Source organism: Rousettus aegyptiacus, unplaced genomic scaffold (assembly GCF_014176215.1).
Source record: "Rousettus aegyptiacus isolate mRouAeg1 unplaced genomic scaffold, mRouAeg1.p scaffold_m13_p_1, whole genome shotgun sequence".
NCBI classification, from domain to species: Eukaryota; Metazoa; Chordata; class Mammalia; order Chiroptera; family Pteropodidae; genus Rousettus; species Rousettus aegyptiacus.
In genome coordinates, this window is record NW_023416284.1 from 176889256 (window position 1) to 176908707 (window position 19452).

General features: G+C 44.4%; 1 protein-coding gene across 3 annotated transcripts in view; it reads right to left on the reverse strand.

Moving 5' to 3' along the window:
- Nucleotides 1-757: 757 nt before the first annotated feature.
- The window catches only part of CNKSR3 (CNKSR family member 3), a 77077-nt gene continuing 58382 nt past the window's right edge, over nucleotides 758-19452 (reverse strand). For 2 of the 3 annotated variants that reach the window (XM_016156321.2, XM_036222899.1), the window contains exons 7-13: nucleotides 17469-17528; nucleotides 13420-13488; nucleotides 13001-13147; nucleotides 7980-8104; nucleotides 5376-5584; nucleotides 4791-4880; nucleotides 758-2333 (exon numbers count right to left, since the gene is read on the reverse strand). In XM_016156321.2, the coding sequence (XP_016011807.1) occupies nucleotides 2035-2333; nucleotides 4791-4880; nucleotides 5376-5584; nucleotides 7980-8104; nucleotides 13001-13147; nucleotides 13420-13488; nucleotides 17469-17528 (999 nt within the window). In that variant the 3' untranslated portion in view covers nucleotides 758-2034. The remainder of the gene's footprint in view (nucleotides 2334-4790; nucleotides 4881-5375; nucleotides 5585-7979; nucleotides 8105-13000; nucleotides 13148-13419; nucleotides 13489-17468; nucleotides 17529-19452) is intronic. The other variant, XM_016156319.2, reaches the window with a different exon arrangement.

Below are 19452 nucleotides of genomic sequence, written 5' to 3' on the forward strand. Positions count from 1 at the left end.
GAGACTGACCAAAGGCAGAAAGCCCAGAAGCCTCGCTCTCCTCCACCTCTCCAGGGCGTCAGGCACAGTCTGAAGAACACCCATCTGTGTTGGAATTTAAGGAATTTAAGCTGGGCGCTGCCTGTAGTTCAGACTGACTTCTGAACACTCATTTTTCACTTGATCACAAGTGGCATCTTCTCCCCCCGAAGAGGAGCTAATCTCCAGCTAAGACTTCCAAAGCTACTTTACTCATCACTCAGCCCAACTGCAGCGCCTGGAGCCCTCCCCTACGCCCAGGGAGTGAGAGGGGGTGTTGCCGCCCCTTTTTCCAGGCACGGAGCCAGCTTGGGCTAACAGTAAAATGGGAAAGGGCTCCCTCCAAGTCACCAGGGCCCTGTTACCAGACCTCCCGCCCCCACATTTGGCCTGTACACTGTGTCGTTAAGTACCCAGTGAACCACACTCCAGCCTCTCCTGCCCTGGGTTTGCCAAACCCCTTTCCATCCCCCACGATACATCCACATTCTCACTACAGTTCCCAGAGGCTGACAGGACAGTAGCCTGACTAAATTCAGTCCCACTAGTATCTAAGGGTTGCTAGTCCCCTTACCCCTCCGCCACCCACCAAAGGTATTTTAAAAGGAAGATGTTTACCAACTCCATGAAATCTCCAATTCGATGACTTTCAAGCAAAGTAAACAATTCCAGTGGTATGAGGTGGTGGGGAGTATTTTTAAGTAGGGGACACCAGTTCTAACGAGAAATACACCTCGGAAAAGTTCCCAAATGTAATGTTACTTTACAGACACTTCCTGGACAACCCCCTTTCTAATCCATAAAATCCCAAAATGCTTGGGAAGGTTTATTATTTTTTTTAGTAATAGCACCCATGGTGGCCGCAGCCATGGTGGTAAATCTGAAAATACTTCAAACACTCTTTTTCGTTAGCTTCGTGTATGACGCAAAACAGAAACATTTCAATTACATGTGACTAAGAGTAAGAAAAATATACAACTATATTTTAAAACACTTAAATTAACAAGATAGTACTTTTCCATTCTAACAAAATATCATACATTCAGTTTAAACAAGAGTTAATATCCAGACATACTTTTCCAAAAAATACCTGATGCTAGTTGAAAATTTGTGACCGTGAGACTTTCCAAGATGTTTCTAATTAGCAAAATGTGTACAATTTTGAAGAACTGTCCATTTTTTCCTGGAAGATAGGCACTGAATAGGTCAACGTGCAAACTGATGTCTCTCTCATAAACCTGTCTTGTTTTTTCACTTTTCTGAATGATACTTTGGCTGTCAGCAAATCTTATAGCTTCTTTTCCTTTAAAGACAATAATATATAACAACAACACCCCTCAGAACCATAAACGTCTTTGTGTGTAATAAGCCCTATCTCGCTGTGTGTGTGGGTTTCTGTATGAGCTGACCTATACTGAGATCGTTATGGAAAGGGATCAACCAAGTGTAACAGCCCTACACTTACATCTGTGCTCTGAAAGAGGCAGACACTTCCACGTGTGATTTCAAAGACAAAGATGCTACACTTAAAAATGTGGGATGTCGCTTAAAAACAAATCAAAACCAAAACGTTTCTCCACTGGCTTTTTCAGGCGAAGAAGTTGGACCACAAACCAACACATCTGTGTGACAATGGCCACCAATCGGATCCCGTCCCCAACACAAACAATGCCCCAGTTCCTCCCAATGACCGTGACATTCCTGGCAGAGGCTCAGGTTTGCAGAGGGTCTCCAGGTCTCGACTCTAAGGAAGGACAAAGGGCAGACCCTCTACCCATTTCTTTCCTCTACCTCTGCAAGCCAGCACATAAGACCTTCTGGATTTGATCCCATCCAATTACTTCGAACTTCCAAAAAGGTTGGTGTACAATTTTCAAAAAAAAAAAAAATTTTTTTAAAGAATTTGCATAATGTCTCTACATAATACTGTGGATGAAGAGAACCAGAGCAGGTTGTCCACGGGGGAAGCAAGGCACTTGGGAGCAGGAGACAGTGAGGAGTCGGCGAAGACAGGGCTCAGTGAGTCAACAGTTTCAGGCGCGTAAACCAGCTGACCAGCAGGGACGGTTCTGTAGACGAGGACTTGGCCCCCGCGGAGACGGGTTTCTTTTTGGTCCCTTCCTCCTGGAATGGAATCGTGGCGCTGCTGTGCAGATCCGAACTGATGTAGCACCTGCTCCCCCGGATGTAGTCCGTGCCCCGGACCAGCTGCCGCTCGGTTGTGGGCCTTGAGAACCGGTACGGCGGAGAGGAGCTTTCTTCGATGATGGGAGGGATCCGTTCGTTACTGAAATACCGGCAAAGGGCATCCTCACCTGTTTGCAGACAAAGCCCACAAGTCCATTAAAATAACCCTTCGTTGCTGCCTGCTCAGCGGGCCGCAGCCTGCTCGGACTTCCGATGCATCTCTGAAAGTGGGCGCCAACCCCTGCCCTCCTCCCGCGGACAAGCTCCGAGGCCTTGCGGATGGCCAGGCCCTCCCCGCTGGGTGGTTAGAAGGCACAAGGGGAAGAGAGCCAACACACGTCAGGCTGCTTTCACACCTGACAGGTGCCACGAGGGCAGGGCAGAGTCAGAGAGCCCACCCTTCTTTACCAGTGTAAGAACTTTCCTAATTTCACTTGAAATAAAAAAAAAGAAAAAGAAAACTGTATGATTCTATCACTCGTTCCCCAGCCGTCCTTTTTCAATGCATGCGACGTATAGTGCATGCTTCTAGAACAGTGGTTCTTATCCTGGAGCACCATTGAGGAGCCTTTAAAAGGGGAGGAGAGCCTTCAGCTGTCACCCTGAATGAAGGACAGGCACTATTCACCTTTAATGGATGGAGGTCCAAAGATTTTAATGCTCTGCCATGCTTGGGACATTTTTGAGCAAGAAGGAATGAACCTGCCTAGATGGCAGCGTCTCTTTTTTTTTTTTTTTTTTTTCAGGGGGGCGGGTGGTGATGGTGGTGGTGATGCTAAGAAACTAAATAGAAACCTACTAGGGCACTTTGGTGACATACAGCATTCTTGTGAGTCAGAAATTCCACTCCTAAAAATGGGCAAAGATCTCTGTACCAGGGTGCTTCATGAAGCATTATTTACAATAGGGGCAGAAAGAAACAAATAAAAATAGCAGACTATTTATTCAAATAGGTGCTATAACCATAAGATAGATGACTACTAATGTAGTAACTTTAAAAAATGTTCTAGATAACATTCACCTTATAGTATTAGTGAACATCTATTTCTCCCATTCTGCACATTTTTTCTAAGTGTATAAAACATGTATAAGAACAACTGGAAGATACAAAAAACGTTCAGAGTGGTTTCTTGGTTGGGGAAGCAGATCACAATTGAGTTTTATTTTCTTGTAACCTTCTAGATGTTCTTCAATGTACTTGTTTTACTTTTGGAATCAAAGGGGAAGTTACTTTCAAAAAGTGCCCATTGTCAAAAAGCCACATATTGTATGAGTCTATTTATACGAAATGCCCAGAATAAGCGAATCCACAGAGACGGTCGATCAACAGTTGCCAGGGGCCGGGGAAGAAAGCAACGAGGAGTGACCGCTTATGAGTCAGGTTTCTTTTTTTGAGATGACAAAACGTTCTAGAATTAAACAGTGACGATGGACATACAACTCTGTGAATATAGTAAAAAACCACTCAATTGTACACTTTAACAGGGCGAGTCTTATGGTATGTGAGTTCTATCACAAGAAAGCTGTTATTTTTTTTTTAAGTGCCTTTTGTGCAGATAGACACCTTTTATTCTAAAACAATCATGCAAGAAAAATGTGGAAAATGGAACAAGGGGTCGAATCAGTTTCCGTTTACTGGTTTCACTCTCCCCCCCATGCCCCCATTCCATCTCTCAATATGTAAAGGAACGAAGAGGATAAATCGAGGGCTTAACGGCTAAAAGAAAGGCACTGAGACGCTGACGTTTCTAAATCTAAACAAAGGAGAGTCCTGCCACCTGCTGACTGTTCTGATTTTCACACGTCAACTAGAGGTACCTTGGACCTTACGCCGTCGTCCTCTCCCTCTTCCACATTAGCAAAATCCAGGTGATTAGGGTACGTGGGGGACAAACGTTACCAAGCGTCTGGGAGATGTTCGGGGTTGATCGCGCTCTAAGCTGAGCCTCCAGAATGCTTTTCTTCTCCCTTTGACTATCCGAGGCCCACTGAACCTTACAAAAACCTGCTTTTGTTTCAGCACTGCAAAAACAATGTTATAAATGCCCTGCCAGGGTTGATAATCAAATGTAAACTAGCAAAAAATAAGAATATTTGTAAACATTTCCCTCAAGACCAGTGCGATAACCAGTAACTGATTACAGGGTGAATTAAAACGCAGATTTCTCTTCCAACAGTCGTTACTCTCTAACACAAGATGGATTTGGAAGGGAAAAAATCCATTCTGTTCATTAAAAAAAAAAAAAAAATCAGACTCTAATGATAATAGTCATAAAATTTGGGATGAGATGGGTTAATGAATAGTTTATTTCTACTTGTTTAGAAATTGGACCATTTACGTCTATGGCCTTTTCCAAGCACACAATACTAATAAGGAGACTTATAATCGCTGACTAGGTTTGTGTAATTCTGCCATTCTAGAAATAAGTAGGATCTAAGAGCTCTTTAGCGGTTCTGATTTTTCAGATGCGAAGGTGGGACTCAGAAGCCCTAAGTCCTCTGTCCTTAACCACAGTTAAAAATAGGGCTGAAACTGGGGCCTGGGCCTCCCCACTCCTTATCTGATTCTATTTGCTTAAACTTACCTTTCTTCCCATGACCTCGAGGTCTGGCAAAAGGATCCACAATCCCCATCCAGCTCCCATCCGCAGGCATGGACAAGGGCCGGGGCTTGCCTTCAGCGGGAAGGGAAGGAAGGTAACAGGGATGAGTGTTTGGACTGGGAGAACCCTTCCCTTTATGTGTGACTTAGACCGCCACCCCTGCAATGCCACACTCGGTTAAGCAGAAGCAATCACATCGTTGAAAAGAAGGAAAGCAGTTTAAAGCATCGAATTTCCGTAAGCACGCAATCTGGACAGAGGCACGCTGAACTTGAGTCTGTGGGTGTTCGGAGCGAAGCAACTCCAAAGTTAAAACCCAGGCTCTGAAAGTTAAAACTGTAACATGATCTCACCCGCTGGCTCTGATGCCAGGCAGAGCAGTGACTCAACAAGGCTTCGCTTTACAGAGATGAATAAAGGTCTCATACTTAGAATTTCATTGAGGTTTATGTTTTCCTCAGATTACCCTTAGAGTCTGCCAAATCCATCCGACAGCTCCAAACAAGGAAGGGGGTGGGGAAGAAAAGAACGGCTACAGCGGAACAAAACAAACACTCGGGAACGTACCATAAGACGGTGTTTTCTGTCTCATTTTTGTGGGCGGAATATTGGTTTCCGCCGAATACCCGGGCAACTGGTCAGAGTCAGCAATGGTAAATCTCCGTCTTCTACTCTCCTGGTCCAAGAAGGAATTTGGGGACTCCGAACCCTTGGGACCAGGCAATGGTTGCTTACACTTACTGAATCCTCCATACACAAAACTCCCGTTCTCATCCCTGGAAGACAGTGGGCGATGATGAAGAGGTTGACAAAGACCTTCCCATACCGAAGAATTACAGGAGACATGCATGAGAAGATCCGAATCCCCTTTCCCACTGCGGGGAAAATCATTACTTTTCCAACACCAGTTGCCTTTCAAATACAGAGAGATCCTATTAAATGAGAGTAAACAGCATGATCCTACTAAAGAAGGGAAAATGAATTTTTTTCCATGGTCCTATATATTGACGGCTTTGAAAAGACAGCTCTGATTGCCCTATATATCCGTCCTATCATTGAACTTCCTATTATTTGCTACAGGAATCACGAGAGAAGGTGTGATCTCTTGAACCATTTTTCTCTTGCCCAGAGTAGTATCTTTGCCAAGACCCAGCAAAGAAGACACTCGGTGTATAATGGAGTTGTTAGATTTGAAAATTATGTCAAAAAATACAAAGGGGCCTTTATAGTCCCCCATGCGAGGTGTCTGTTTTCTGAACTAAGTACAGAAACTGGCCAAAGTTGGATCATCGAATCCAACTTAATTCTTTCGAAGTGTCAGCGTGTAATAAAAAGTTACAATTCATTTTAGTTGAGTCCAAGTTACCAACTGGTTAAATTTTTTACCTCTCATAAATTCCATTAGTCGATCCCTCTAAAAAAAAAACGACGAAACAGAACACAGAATCAGCTGAGCGCAAAAACAATCTGAAGGTGAGCCTCGCCTGTGTGGTGTGCCCAGTGAGCCGGCTGCCTGCACGCCCCTCCCCCCACAGGTCTACCTCCTTCTACACTTCTAAACCTGGCATGTAGCATCCCGTTCACAAAGCTTTTGTGACTCGCCACTCATCCTCTGTAACCGTTTGCATTTTTCATTACTCAGAAGATATCCTTCATTAAGGGAGTCCTCCCTACAGTTTCTGATAGAACAATCCATATACCACTCATCAGTGTTCCGTCTGCAAAAGCCACTACCTGTCACTTTAAACACACCTGAGACGTCCTGGCCACATGACTCTGGTCTATGACTTCAAGGAAGGGTCCTAGGTAACAACCAGCATGTCCCTGATCACCTAAGGTAACTGCTCGATATGCTTTAATAAATTCTGGGCAAACCAAGCCTCAAAGAAGAGGGAAATGGAGTTAATTCATCTTGGTGCCCAGAGAAGAAACATAATAGAAGCAAACAGTTCAGCTTATAACAAAAGCAAAGAAGCAAATGAAAAACTCCAATCTAAAGTAAAACATCACCCTATGTTCAGCTTGAACTTTGTCTTATGAAACACTATAGCATAATTACATGTTTCTCAATTTATTCTTGTCCAGTTGACTAAGACATTGGCAGTTCTCTGGGGCAAGAACTACATCTGTTTTATGTAAGATGGTCACAGAGGCCCGACACTAAATATATGTATATTGAATAAATGAGCCAGGTTCTCTAGCTTTACCAGCATATGCAAATACGTAAGTTGATATAAATAAGCCTACGTAGCATACCTAAGTCATCCCCTATACATCATCTGGTACAACCACATTCATACCTTAAAACACTTAAGAGAGCCAGTAAGAAAGCAACAATCTTTAAGAACTTATAATAGACTCACACAGAAACACACATGTGCATGTAAATACAGCACATCCACACCTGCACTCATGTTTTTTTGAGGGCTATAAAGATGACATCTCCTTCAGCAAAACAAAGCTATAACTTTAATCTCCCAGGAATATTTATTATCTTCCTTCCCAGAGATGAATTTACCATGTGGGAACCCCCCCAAATATCCCCTTTCGATGTCCAAGGAGGAGCCAAATCAGTGTGTTTCCAAGAACAGACAGTTTCATAAAGAGCCCTTCTCCCCCAAACTGTAACACTTCAAGACCCACAAAACCTGGATCTGTCCCTATGCGTCCCCCTAAAAAAAATGCAGGGACACTTTCCCTCCTGTTTTACTGAGATATAATTGGCATAACACTATATTTAGTTTAAGGTACACAATGTAATGATTTTATATATGTGTAGACTGCAGAATGATCCCCACAATAAATTCAGTTAACATCCATCACCTCACATAGCCACAAACTCATTTTTTTTCTTCTGATGAGAACGTTTAAGATTTACTCTCTCAGCAACTCGCAAACACAAAACACAATGTCGGTGACCACAGCCACCATGCTGCACGTCACGCCCCCAGGACTCCCTCATCTTACAGCCGGCAGCCGGTACCCTGGCACACCTTCACCCAGTCCTCCCACTCCTCATCCCGACCCCAGAATCACACTCTTTAATGGTAATATCAAGACTCAATCCTGTCACACTGGAATTCAGGTGACGTTTCCTCTCAATATCCACGTGGTCTTCCCACCACCACTTAAGAGTCTCCATGGACACCGCAAACACGGACTCTGACGTACCGGGGGGAGTAGGGAACAGCCGGCGGGGGAGGAATGTAGAGATCCAGGATGGCTGGCTTCTCCTTCTTCAGCGAGGTATCCATGGTGCTTTCGGGGGACTGGGTTGTCGTGGGTGGAGGCGAGGTCTGAAACGGGGGCAAGTGCAAAAGGGCAGAGGTTACCTCGGAGATTATTCCTGGTGCACGTCTCCCCCTCCCCAAAGCCAGCACCAGCTCCCGTGTAAAGGGGGTGAGGTCATTCATGTGTCTATAGCTATTAGCAGCATTCGCCTTGTATTGTTCTTTGAGACACTCAGAATCCACTGGGGGCTCTGAAAGACAAGACGCATCGTGAGAGACAGAGGCTTGGGAGCCAGGCGCCCAGGGTAAAATTCTAGCTCTGAGCAAATCATTTAAAAGCTCATGCCTCAGTTTCCTCCTCTGAAACAGAGTCATACTGCAGTATCTCTTTCTTATACAGGGTTGCAGCGAGGATTAAATGAGTTGGTACATACAAATCGCTAACAACGCTACCAGTGGCTAGGAGGGTGGGCCGGGGACTCGGACAGTGTGGGTGCCACCCTGGCTGTGCGGCAGTCCCACCTGCACGCCGGGGACACATTCCAAGACCTTCAGTGGATGCCTGAAACCCCAGATAACACCGAACCCTATACGTGCTGTGTTTTCCCCTATACGTGCACACCTATGATAAAGTTCAGTTCATAAATTAGGCACAGTAAGAGATTAGCAATAACTAATAATAAAATAGACTAATTATCACTACATACTATAATAAATGTTATGTGAATGTGGTCTCTCTCTCTCTCAAAATAGCCAATCTGATGACCAAGATGGGCGCTACGTGGCTAGTGAGCGGGGAGCATCTTATCCACAGTGTGGACAGGTGGGGCAAGGAGGTGATTCACATCCCAGGAGGGACGGACCGGGACAGCGAGAGGTGGCATCGCACGACTCAGAAGGGCGAGCGATTTCAAGTGGATTCGCTTTTTTTTTTTTCATTTCTAGAGTTTTCCATTTCATATTTTCGGACAGTGGTTGACCACGGGAGAATGAAACTGCAGGTAACTAAAACCACAGAAAGTGTTTTTGTTTTGTTTTGTTTTGTTTTCTTTTCTTTTTACGGGAGAAGGAGCCTCTGACCAGCTGTGTATCTCTGGGTAAATCACTGAACTTCTCTGTGCCTCGTCCATAAAATGGGAATAAATGGGGACAAGAACTGGGCCAACACAGGGCGGCGGTGAGAGTGGAGACATTACATCTAATGGGCTTAGCACTCTGCCCGTCATGCAGTCAGCGCACGACCTCGCGGTATTTAATTTAGTGTTGTATACACATACGCACGCATACGAGTTAATTTTAAAATCATAAAATCGATTGTAATCATGAGATTGGTCTCAAAAGACATTTTCTTTAATCTCATGTGAGACCCTTCGATTTTATCTCTTCTGTAGACTAACAAATAAAAAGAATGATGAACGTTTTCCAGTTGGTAAAGGCACAACGAAAGAATCCCGGAGTCAAGACACGAAGACACCCGGTAAAGGCCGCTGGGAGGGACCCCATGAGAACAGCACTAGTCCCTGGTTGGACATAATGAGGCGCCTCAAACCCTGTGTAGCCCAGATGGTGATGGAGACCCCCGAGGCTCTCCAAAGTGACACTGCGAACTAGATTCACATGGCAAGGTCTGGAAGAGCCAGTGCTCACAGAGCGACAGCCCCGTTTTCAGGGGAGACACCAAGGCACAGAAAAAAAACCAGGAGCTTCGTCCAGAGCCTCCTGGAGCACAGTCCCCACGTCCTGGAAGTTGGCCACGAACACGTCGTCTGTCAGCCCTACTCAATCTGCCGTCGATTAACATCTCCATCTGTTCGCCTTGGATGATGTCTGAAAACATGGGGCAGGATCCAGGCCCGCGACAAGAAGAAAAGTGCACTGGAGCATTTTCACACACTAGGCACACGACGAAAATGCCAACGTTGATGCTCACTTCTGAATCAAGAAGCCTCACAGGCCAGGACCGTGCCCTGAAACGGAACGGTCACAGTGGCAGGACACCACCAACGGCGTTGGCGAGCCTCAGAGCAGCTCCCTCCCAGAAGCAGCGGGCGCCCGGGAGTAAGGACCCCGAAGAACGGCACGCGAAGCGACCCAGGGGCAAAGTCTGTGGCACGTTCACCCACCAGGGCGCATCTTCTGAAAATGTCCTGGACACCTCGTGAGAATGCCTGGTGCCGAAGCCGTAAAACGATCTCAGCGTTTGGATGGCGCTGCTCTGCCTGAGTCGAAAGCAAAGCTGGGTGTCTCACCCGCCACTGTGGCCTCTTCCCCGTAAGTGCACGGTTAGTGGGACTTGGCAGAAAGGAAGACAAAGCTGAGCCGCGTGCTCCTCCCTTCGATGAATCTCCAGAGGTCAAGGAACCAGCTCTAGCCTATACTTAAAAACGATTTTCACTTAGCTTCCGAGCACACGCACTCGAATTTTCCCAACACTTCAAACTCAATGATTCTGAAAAGGCCTATTCATCTCTGCCTTCCAGATGGCCCTTTGCCGGCGGTCTAATTTCTGTCACTGATATCACCACCCAGGTTCGCTGTCACATTTCACACCTGCCGTGCTTGCTTTCCTCTGCCCTCGCCCAAATGCCTAACCGTCAACACTAATAATTAGGAGGTTTAGAAAGATTAAATCTTGTCTAAGGTCCCACAGCCAGTAAGTGGCAAAGCTGGGATTTGAATTAGAGGGAGTCAACTTCGGTCCTTCCCCCTGGCCCAATGGCTAACCACTATGCTGCACTGCTTTGTGAGTCTTCTCGATGCTTCTTCCAAACAGCCTTTTATATTAGTCTTTCACTGGAATGGCCCATCATCAGCCTTTCCCAGAACACATCGCCCATCATCCAGACAGGCAAGAGTTCCCACCCGGTGTTTCTTCTATTTAGATAGTGTCATGAGCTGAATTGTGCCCCCCTCAAAAGTTATATCTTAAAGTCCCAACATCCAGTACCACAGAATATAACTATATTTGGAAATAGAATCTTTAAGACATAATTAACACATGGCCATTAGAATGGGCCTTAATCCAATATTGTTGGTGTCCCTCTAAGAACATAAGAGTAGGACTCAGACACACAGAGGAAAGACGTCTGAACACACAGGGAGAAGGTAGCCATCGGCAGGCCAAGGAGAGACGCCTCAGAAGAAGCCGACCCTGCCAATGCTTTGATCTCAGACTTCCAGCCCCCAGAATGGTGAGAATGGGTATTGCATTAGCCACCCAGTCCGTGGTTCATTGTTATGGCAGTGCTAGCAAACGAATACAAATATTAATGCAAAAACACCTATCAGCCTGTTACCTGTGAGATGAGGCCCATGCTCCCCAGCCTGGCATTCTACCGCCTCAGCCCGCCAGCCAGCCTCCTCTGCCACCCTCCACCCCGGGGCCGGGGTCTCATCTACACATGTCAGAGAAGACTGTGATGCCTGTATACCCGCAGCCCCCCTGCCAGCCAACGAACCCAACTGCCAAGAGTATCAGTTGCTGAAGGCTCATAACTGTCCCCTTCTCTAGAGAATAACCCTCAGTCGACAGCTGTCCTCCTGAGTACAGCTATAGGAGCCTGTCGCTCTGTGGCTACACCCGTAGAACAGGCCAAGGCTAGATTTACCTGAGACACACACCACCTTGCTGGCTTCCTCCTCCTTATTTTCCCTGCCTCCCACAGCGTTCATCTCCTCTGTGACACGCCCTCCCCACTTGGCCTTCCAGGCTCCAAGATGCTCCCACGTCCATGGGAAGCGGCGCCTCCGCCCACCCAGCCCATTCCCATCTCCCCGTCGCTAGAGCCCAACATCTACCCCATGCGCCGAGCAGCTGACGTGGCCAGCACGGGGCAGGTAGAGCGCCAACTACCGACAGTGAATGAAGACCTCACGACGGCACGTAACCCATTCTGAGAAACTCCCCCAATTTTAAAGATGTTACATCTCATACTGAGCAAGGCAAATGGAAGCAGCTGGGGTGTGGTTGATACACTCAGTTATAATGTGAGAAGTGATTTTAATTCCGGGCCCCTCCCTGCTCCGGCCTCTGCATCCTGTGATTTACACCCCCCCCCCATTAAGGTACACATGTAAGCGTATTTCCGGCGCTCTACGCATAGCTAAGTGTTCATGTCGATGACCTGAGACGACTGCCCTTCCTTCCATTTGAAGATGGCCAATAAAATCACAGACAGGTACACGTACGTACGTACGTACACGTACGTAGATTGCAATCTCCATCATATCAAAGGGCATTAAAATGCCGTTGCTTTTTATTCACGGTTTGGGAAATAAACACTAAGGACTGACTGACGGCATAAGAGAGGGGTCAGGGGGCAGAGTCCACCACCCAGGTGCAGGCAATAAAGGAGTATAGTGTTTGTGGAGAATTTAAATAATCGAACTCACTAAAAGTCGGTCTACTTTTTATTACCATCCAAGATGGACGATTCTAAGCAATGTCTAAACGGTGTAGCGATGCTGCCGGCCACCTTGGGCCTTGGTCCCACTGTCCCCAGCCCCACCTGGCTAAATCGCTGCTCAGGACCCAGCCCCATGCGTCTGAGGCTAGTGCTCCAACTGGACACACTTACGTAAGCGTGTGTTTGAAAGGGGAGGGAAGGACCAGAATGAACGTCCTGCAGTGGTGACAGCCACTAGCCCACCGTGGCTGCTGAGCCTCTGCCATGGGACAAATCAGACGGAGGAACTGAACTTCCGATTTTGTTTAAACCGTCGCACGCGGCTCGGGGCTGCCATGCGGTTCAGTGCAAATCTCACACGTTTACTTTCATCTATGTGGGGCTAGAGGCGAATCGTGCGCATACGCGCAGAGTTCTGAAACCAGTCTCCTAGTCTTCGGCTTTCTTTCCGGAGACTATGCAGACCTTTGACATGGTCCATGCACTGACACCAGACGGCGGCCCGCCACCGGCAGCGGAAACACACCGATGCGGCCGGCAGAAATATGCGCGCTACCTGCACCAGGGGCGGCTTCCAGCGCAGGTTCTTCAAGGGAGCCGGAGTGAAGTTGAAAGAGCCCGTGGGGCGCTTCTTCAGCAGTAGCACAACGCCCGTAGGGTTCTCTCTCAGCTTTCTCACCAGATTCTTCAGCTGCCATCCCACCTTCAAAGGAAGAAAAGGAGGAGCAGGGCGGGGGGTAGGGGGAGAATCTCATGAGTAAGGAAAAGTCAAACCTCTGGATGTACCTCCGGGAACTCTGCTGTGAACTAACAGGGAGATGCGAATAAATACAAATATGTTCATCTGCGCATTGCTTACCGCTATGGAAAACTAGATATGAATTCGAATTTTAAAGATTCAAACAAAATGGCTTTGAGTTTGGTTCAAAGTTCTAGAGGGGAATAGCAAGTCCGAAGACTCGACGAGGAACTCACCACAGTCTGCCGATTAACCTGAATGACTTCGTCGCCAGCGTGGATCTTCTGAGATCTGTCTGCAGGAGACTGTTGGAAACAAATACAGATCTGTCTTACTTTTCTGACCTGCCATTTCTTTCTGCTTTGATTTCTTCTTCCTTCTTTCTTCTGTAGACAGTGAGCAACGGAAATATAATTTTCTCAAGAAATATTACGAAGTATGCATGAGTTCCCTGAGATTACCTAGTGTGTAAAACCTGACATAGGAATGCTTGTGTTATTTATCTGTTATTTATTATTACAGATAATCTGTCAGAACAGCCAGGTTCATCTCACCTAGCAGGGAGAGTAGGACATATTGTTAACATCAAGAGCTGATAAAAGCCGTTGGTTCACAGAAAAAAAATACATTATATACATCTACATATACAAAATACATACATCCTTATCAAAATTAATCTTGTAAAAGCTGACCGACTTGTTTAACATGTAAGGACCATCTCTGTAACTCTGTCATCCCATTTCCTTTTAAGCAATTATTAAAACTAAATCTTATTTTTACTCAGCCTTGTTTTACATGTTATCACAATGCTACTAAAATAGAAAGAGGGTGAGAATAGAAATTGTATTTCTTCAGAGAAAATAAATTAAAATTTTTTCCAATTTAGCTTAAATTCAAAATAAATTCATCTTCAACATCAAAACAGACTTCCAGACTTTATTTTCCCAAATAATACTTTGCTATAAATCTGCAAACAGATGTAGATATAGATATATTCACATATGTGTGTATATTTACATATATCAATGGACTATAGTCGTCAAATATTTTGCCCACAGTATCCTTGTTCATTTAATCAAACTAGAACTCTTCATGATTAAGATACCACATATTAGCAAAAAAAAAAAAAAAAAAGGAAAAGTTAAACCTTTGATTTCAAATTATAACCAAATGTTATTTAGTAACATGACACTGGCTGAATCTTCAATTTACAGCTATCCTTAAAAAAAATAGCACCTCTGAGCATGGTGCAGGGGTAGCAACTAGACATACTTGCTGAATTTTCTCACTCAGCTGCTGTGATAGGCTCAACAAGAAGTGAGCAAGCAGCTCACGTCTTGTAGAAACACTCCTATTGATTTATCTAGCTCCGACGCAAAGCACAGGTGTGAATGTTATTTTTAAAAACATTTAACCTGCCTCCATAACAACCAGCAGTCCCTCCTCTGAGACACTAGCTTCGTGGATGCCACAGGGAGATGGCCTCACTCAAATCTCTCTCTTGAGGCGCTTAAAAAAAAAAAAAAGATGAAGGTCTCAATGTTCCTTTTTGCTCCTGTGTGTTCGATGCTTAACCTAGAGTTACAGACCACCTTTTCCAGTTAACCTTCCTGGGCTAACTAAGGAATTATTTAAGGTAAGCTTCGCATTATAAAAGATGGCCCTAAGGCCAGGATGTCCCTGTTGGCAGGTGTGCAATCTTAAAAAAAAGAGTCCCAATGTCCTGAATCGACCTCCCATCCTAAGGATCCTCGTGCCTTTATTTCTCAAATGTCCTACCAAGTGATTAAGACTGGTGCTTGGCAGAACACTGGTAAAGGGAGAGCGGTCCCTATGGCAGTAGCCCTGTCCTACCTTCACCATGAGCCAGGCTACTGAAAAATGATGCTGGTTCTGGTTTGTTGCGGAAGGTGATGACCTAGAAAAGAATGTATCCATTCTTCAGAGGCTAATCTAATGCCCACCTCATCTCAGGGGTGGGGAATAGGAGTACAGATGGGAACCTGTCGAGACTCTTGTCAAGGTCTTGAACAACATCAAAAAGGAAGCTAGACAGAGAGAATCACTAGAGACTACTTGGTTTGACCTTGAAGGATCATGGCTTCTCAGATAACCTCCAAAAAAAAAAAAAAAAAAAAGGGCTGGAGGACTGAAATGGCCTCTGGCATTGCTTCAGCCCAGAGTACAAGATAGAAAGATGTGGAGAAAATGGCTTAGCAATGCAGTGGGTGATTTCATCCACTACCACCCACCACACTGGGCTTACGGTAAGATAGTCTAACTCTGAAATCAGAGCGACCTTCAGTGATAGCTGGAGCGGGCATTTTCTACTGCCGTTTGAGTGTAAAATATCCAGCATGAAGTGTATAGTATCCAGATTAAGCCCACGAGAAGTGGGCTCTTACCTAACTCCCTACCCTCATCTACAAGACTTAACAAGTGTTCAGCACAGCCCAGGCGCTCAGTGAACACAGCTGAATAACTGAAGGAATGAATGACATTTTCAGATGGATGGCCAGAAGTAATAAGACAACTTTTCCCTTTTGGAACTTAAACTGGATGGAAACCACCTCTCTCTGGGACGACATGCACAATCCTTTATGGGAGTGCTGGGATCAACTATATTCAGGGAAACCCTGAATTTCTCACCCAGCCTTTTGAGTCTGGTAGGAATTCTAGAAAATATATCATTACATCTGACATATCATTTAATTCAAAGAAGCTTGTTTAGTCTCATTCAACTCTCATCTTTAAAATAAAAGGGGGAGTGCATTTTGAAGAAGCGAAATCTGTGTACCTTCTGAAAGCAATATTATAATGTTCTACGCATTTACCCAAGATTGGAATCGATTCCAGAAGACCAAGGAGAGTCTGGTCATTAATGCCAAAGGGCTAGCTAGATGCAAAGCTTGAACTCTGAAAACTGAAATGGCATTCACCATTCCTCTTAATCCACCCAACTCCAAACTGATGCACTGAGTAGCACAGGTGTATGCTCTTGTCATGGTTTGGCTGAAATAAACTCAGTCTACGACAAGAATAAGGGATGAACTGCATAAAGCATTGTGCCTTTTTTCTGTTCCACCATCCCCAGCCTAAAAGTGGAACTTCCTATGCTGTTATTGCCTGTCGGGTAAGGTGATATAAAAATTCCTAGTAGTTTTCAGTGTATTCTCATTGTAGTTCAATGAAGAATGCCTAAAGACACTACCTACCATCTTTTCCTCATTCGTCTGCCAGAACCACACAATTTGTTTATAATTCACTGACTGTCTTAAGCAATGTCATTTTTCTCTTACTATAAAAATCAAGCGGGCGTCACAAACCCTCGCCAAAGATCATGCTATTTTATTTGTTGGCAGCTGAAGCTCAAAATTCAATGTGTATCTCCACCTAACAAATTAGGAAAATAGGTACCAAATTTCTTCTATTTTAAGGAATTACTTCCTCTTGTCAGAGTTGATTTAATAGTAGATTCATTCCACAGGCATGTGCTTCTTTTACACAGATCCTGGAAGCTATTCAAACGTTTTAAACTTCAAATCAACGTCGTTTAAAAGCTAGCCATATTGCACATTGCAAAAAGAAAGCATTCAATTAGCTCTACTTTTCTCAAATTCAAAATGTTTGAGGGCCTAAAGAAACACCTTTGATGTAGCAGAATTTCCTAAAGAAAGATAACAGTGTGCAAAGTCTCTCACAGTAGAAACAGTTATGTTTTTTCTCTATTCAAAAGATTAGGGAAAAAAAAAAAAAGGACAAAAAAAAAGCAACTGAATTTCAGTATCGTGCCAAATATGAAATACAACTCTCTAAAAAAACCCTACATCACGTAAAAATCCCAAAAGAGTTTCTTTCTAGTAACATGCATAAATTCCATTAAACAATCAACAACAACAACAACGATATTTTACACATATAGCTAACATTCCCAGTTCTTACAAGAGTGATTCTCGGCAACAAACAGATCATTGTTTTTGCATTTATGGGTTAACACTTCCAGGGTGCAAAAGGAATAATTAACACAAGGATGGGAGTGAAAACTGGGCAAGGTGTGTGAACGAGAGCAAAAAAAAAAAAAAAAAAAGGACAATTTGAATAATAAATTGACAACAGCTGGTGATAAGCAGTAAGCTAGCAACAGAAATAAACAAAACAGGCGCCCACGCTCTCACTGTGGATAACAAAAAATAGCAAGCGCATATTTAAATGAAAAGCGTGGGGACCCTGTGTCGCATTTGTTTGAACATCCAATACCTTTTACCTTTAACGAACAGGCACTTACATTCTCTGTGGTTCCAGTAATCACGTGCAATCCATCATAGGTCGATTTGATGTACATGCCCTAGAGCAAGTCACAAATATATTAACTCTTTAGAAACACAGCCTCAACTGAGACTTGAACTTATAAAACATTAAAGGCAGCCCCTCGTTCTAAGCCTCCCGAAACACTGAAACAAGATCCAAGGAGTGGTGGAGGAGAACTAAAGAAACCGTAACACCAGAGAAAGAAATCAGAAACGGGATCTCTTTGATGTCGTCATTTGTGTGCCCAGCACACCAAATTTTGCCATAACTCTGGGGATTCGGGAGGAATCTTCTCAGCCCTGCAGAGAATGAATGGGGCCTTTCACACAAGGACTGTTCTCTCCTGACCATCTCTTTATCTAGTGACACAATATATTCAGTTATGGTATCAGCAGTCATTGCGGGGTGTCTTATTCCAGCCACTAACGACCCAGATCTGTACGAGCTGTATGAGCAAAGACCGTTAAATAACACGGCATAGGAAATAACTTAAAAATAGGCACCCTTCTCTATTAAGAGAGACATAAGATAAACCCCATCCTAAACGGCCTGGTAAGCAAACTCAGAGGTGAACTCCTACCATCAGGGAAACATTTCTGCAGTTTGGCACATCATGTATAAAAAATGTTTATTAAACTTGTATAAGATGAGGAAATACAGCAAAAAGCAGATTGGGCAGAGACTAGCTGCTCACCCTGGTATCGATGTCACAATAATAGTGCAAATTCTCCTAAGAAATTATTTTGACCTTGCCCTTGCTCTGATCAGCCATCTACACCACTCAATAATGAGAGTCTCTTGAAATACTGGCCCCTTCAAGGTTCTCCCCTTTCCTCTCCTTTCCGGTCACTGTCACTCGCAGAGTGATCGGCTTCTCCCCGAATGTGGCAGTCCACTTTCCAGAGCGTTTGCTTGTATCGACTGTACCATCTGAAGTGGCAACTCCAGTTCTGCCCACTTGGGCCGTTTCTCTGCTTCCATGTGACCAGAAACTTTCTCTGTCTCATCTATTATCATCTATCATTTACTCCGAAGCCGAGCAGCCCCTGTATGAAAACGTCTACTTACTATGAATGTGGGCAGGTCGACATTTGGTTGCTTTTTTTTCCCGTCTGAGAGCAGAGACTGTCCTGCTATCTCCCCCATGGCTACCTATATGCTAGGCACTCCCCAGCATCCTCATCATCAATAGTAGCTACAGTAGCTGTGGCCACCAATTACTTACTGTACGTGTCCTCTACACACAGCATCTGGCACTCAGTGTTTAGCATCTAAATTAATACTTTCAACCCTGAGAATAGTTATTATTATTATACATTTTTGCCAGATGAAGAAATTGATACATAAAGAGGTTAAGTCACTTGAGAGCTGGGATTTAAAACTGAACTCAAAGCCTCAAAGTTTATCAGGGGGCCTCACAACTTATTCACTTAAATTTCAGCAAACTGCACTGGCTGCATGCTAGAGACTAGGAGATCTAGGTACCTAGGTAACTAGGTATCTACCTGTATGCATTCTCAGGGTATATTATTGTAGAGCTCATCATTACTAATGAACCATTTCTGAATGTTTTTTAAGAATCATTTCTTCCAAACAGCCTCTTCTCACATTTATCCTAAGTGCTAATACAGACTTTCAGAGCAGATGTTGTTATGTACCCAGGGATCACCTTTCCTTTGTGTAAATGTTTTGTATTTCCTTGCATTGCTAAGTCCTAAAAATAAAACTATTAAGACAATTCCTTCAAGATACGAGCGTACAGTTTAAAAACTGTTGTTTATTTTTATACTTTGAAGACATAAAATATGTCAACAGTTCAAGATGACAAATTCCTAACTACATGATGGGAGACAGTCCAATTTTAATCTTATTCAGAATTACAGTGAAGGCAACAAGGAATTAAGAAAAAAAAATTTTAATAAACGACGAAGTGTTACTATTTAAAAACCAGTGTCGTGAGA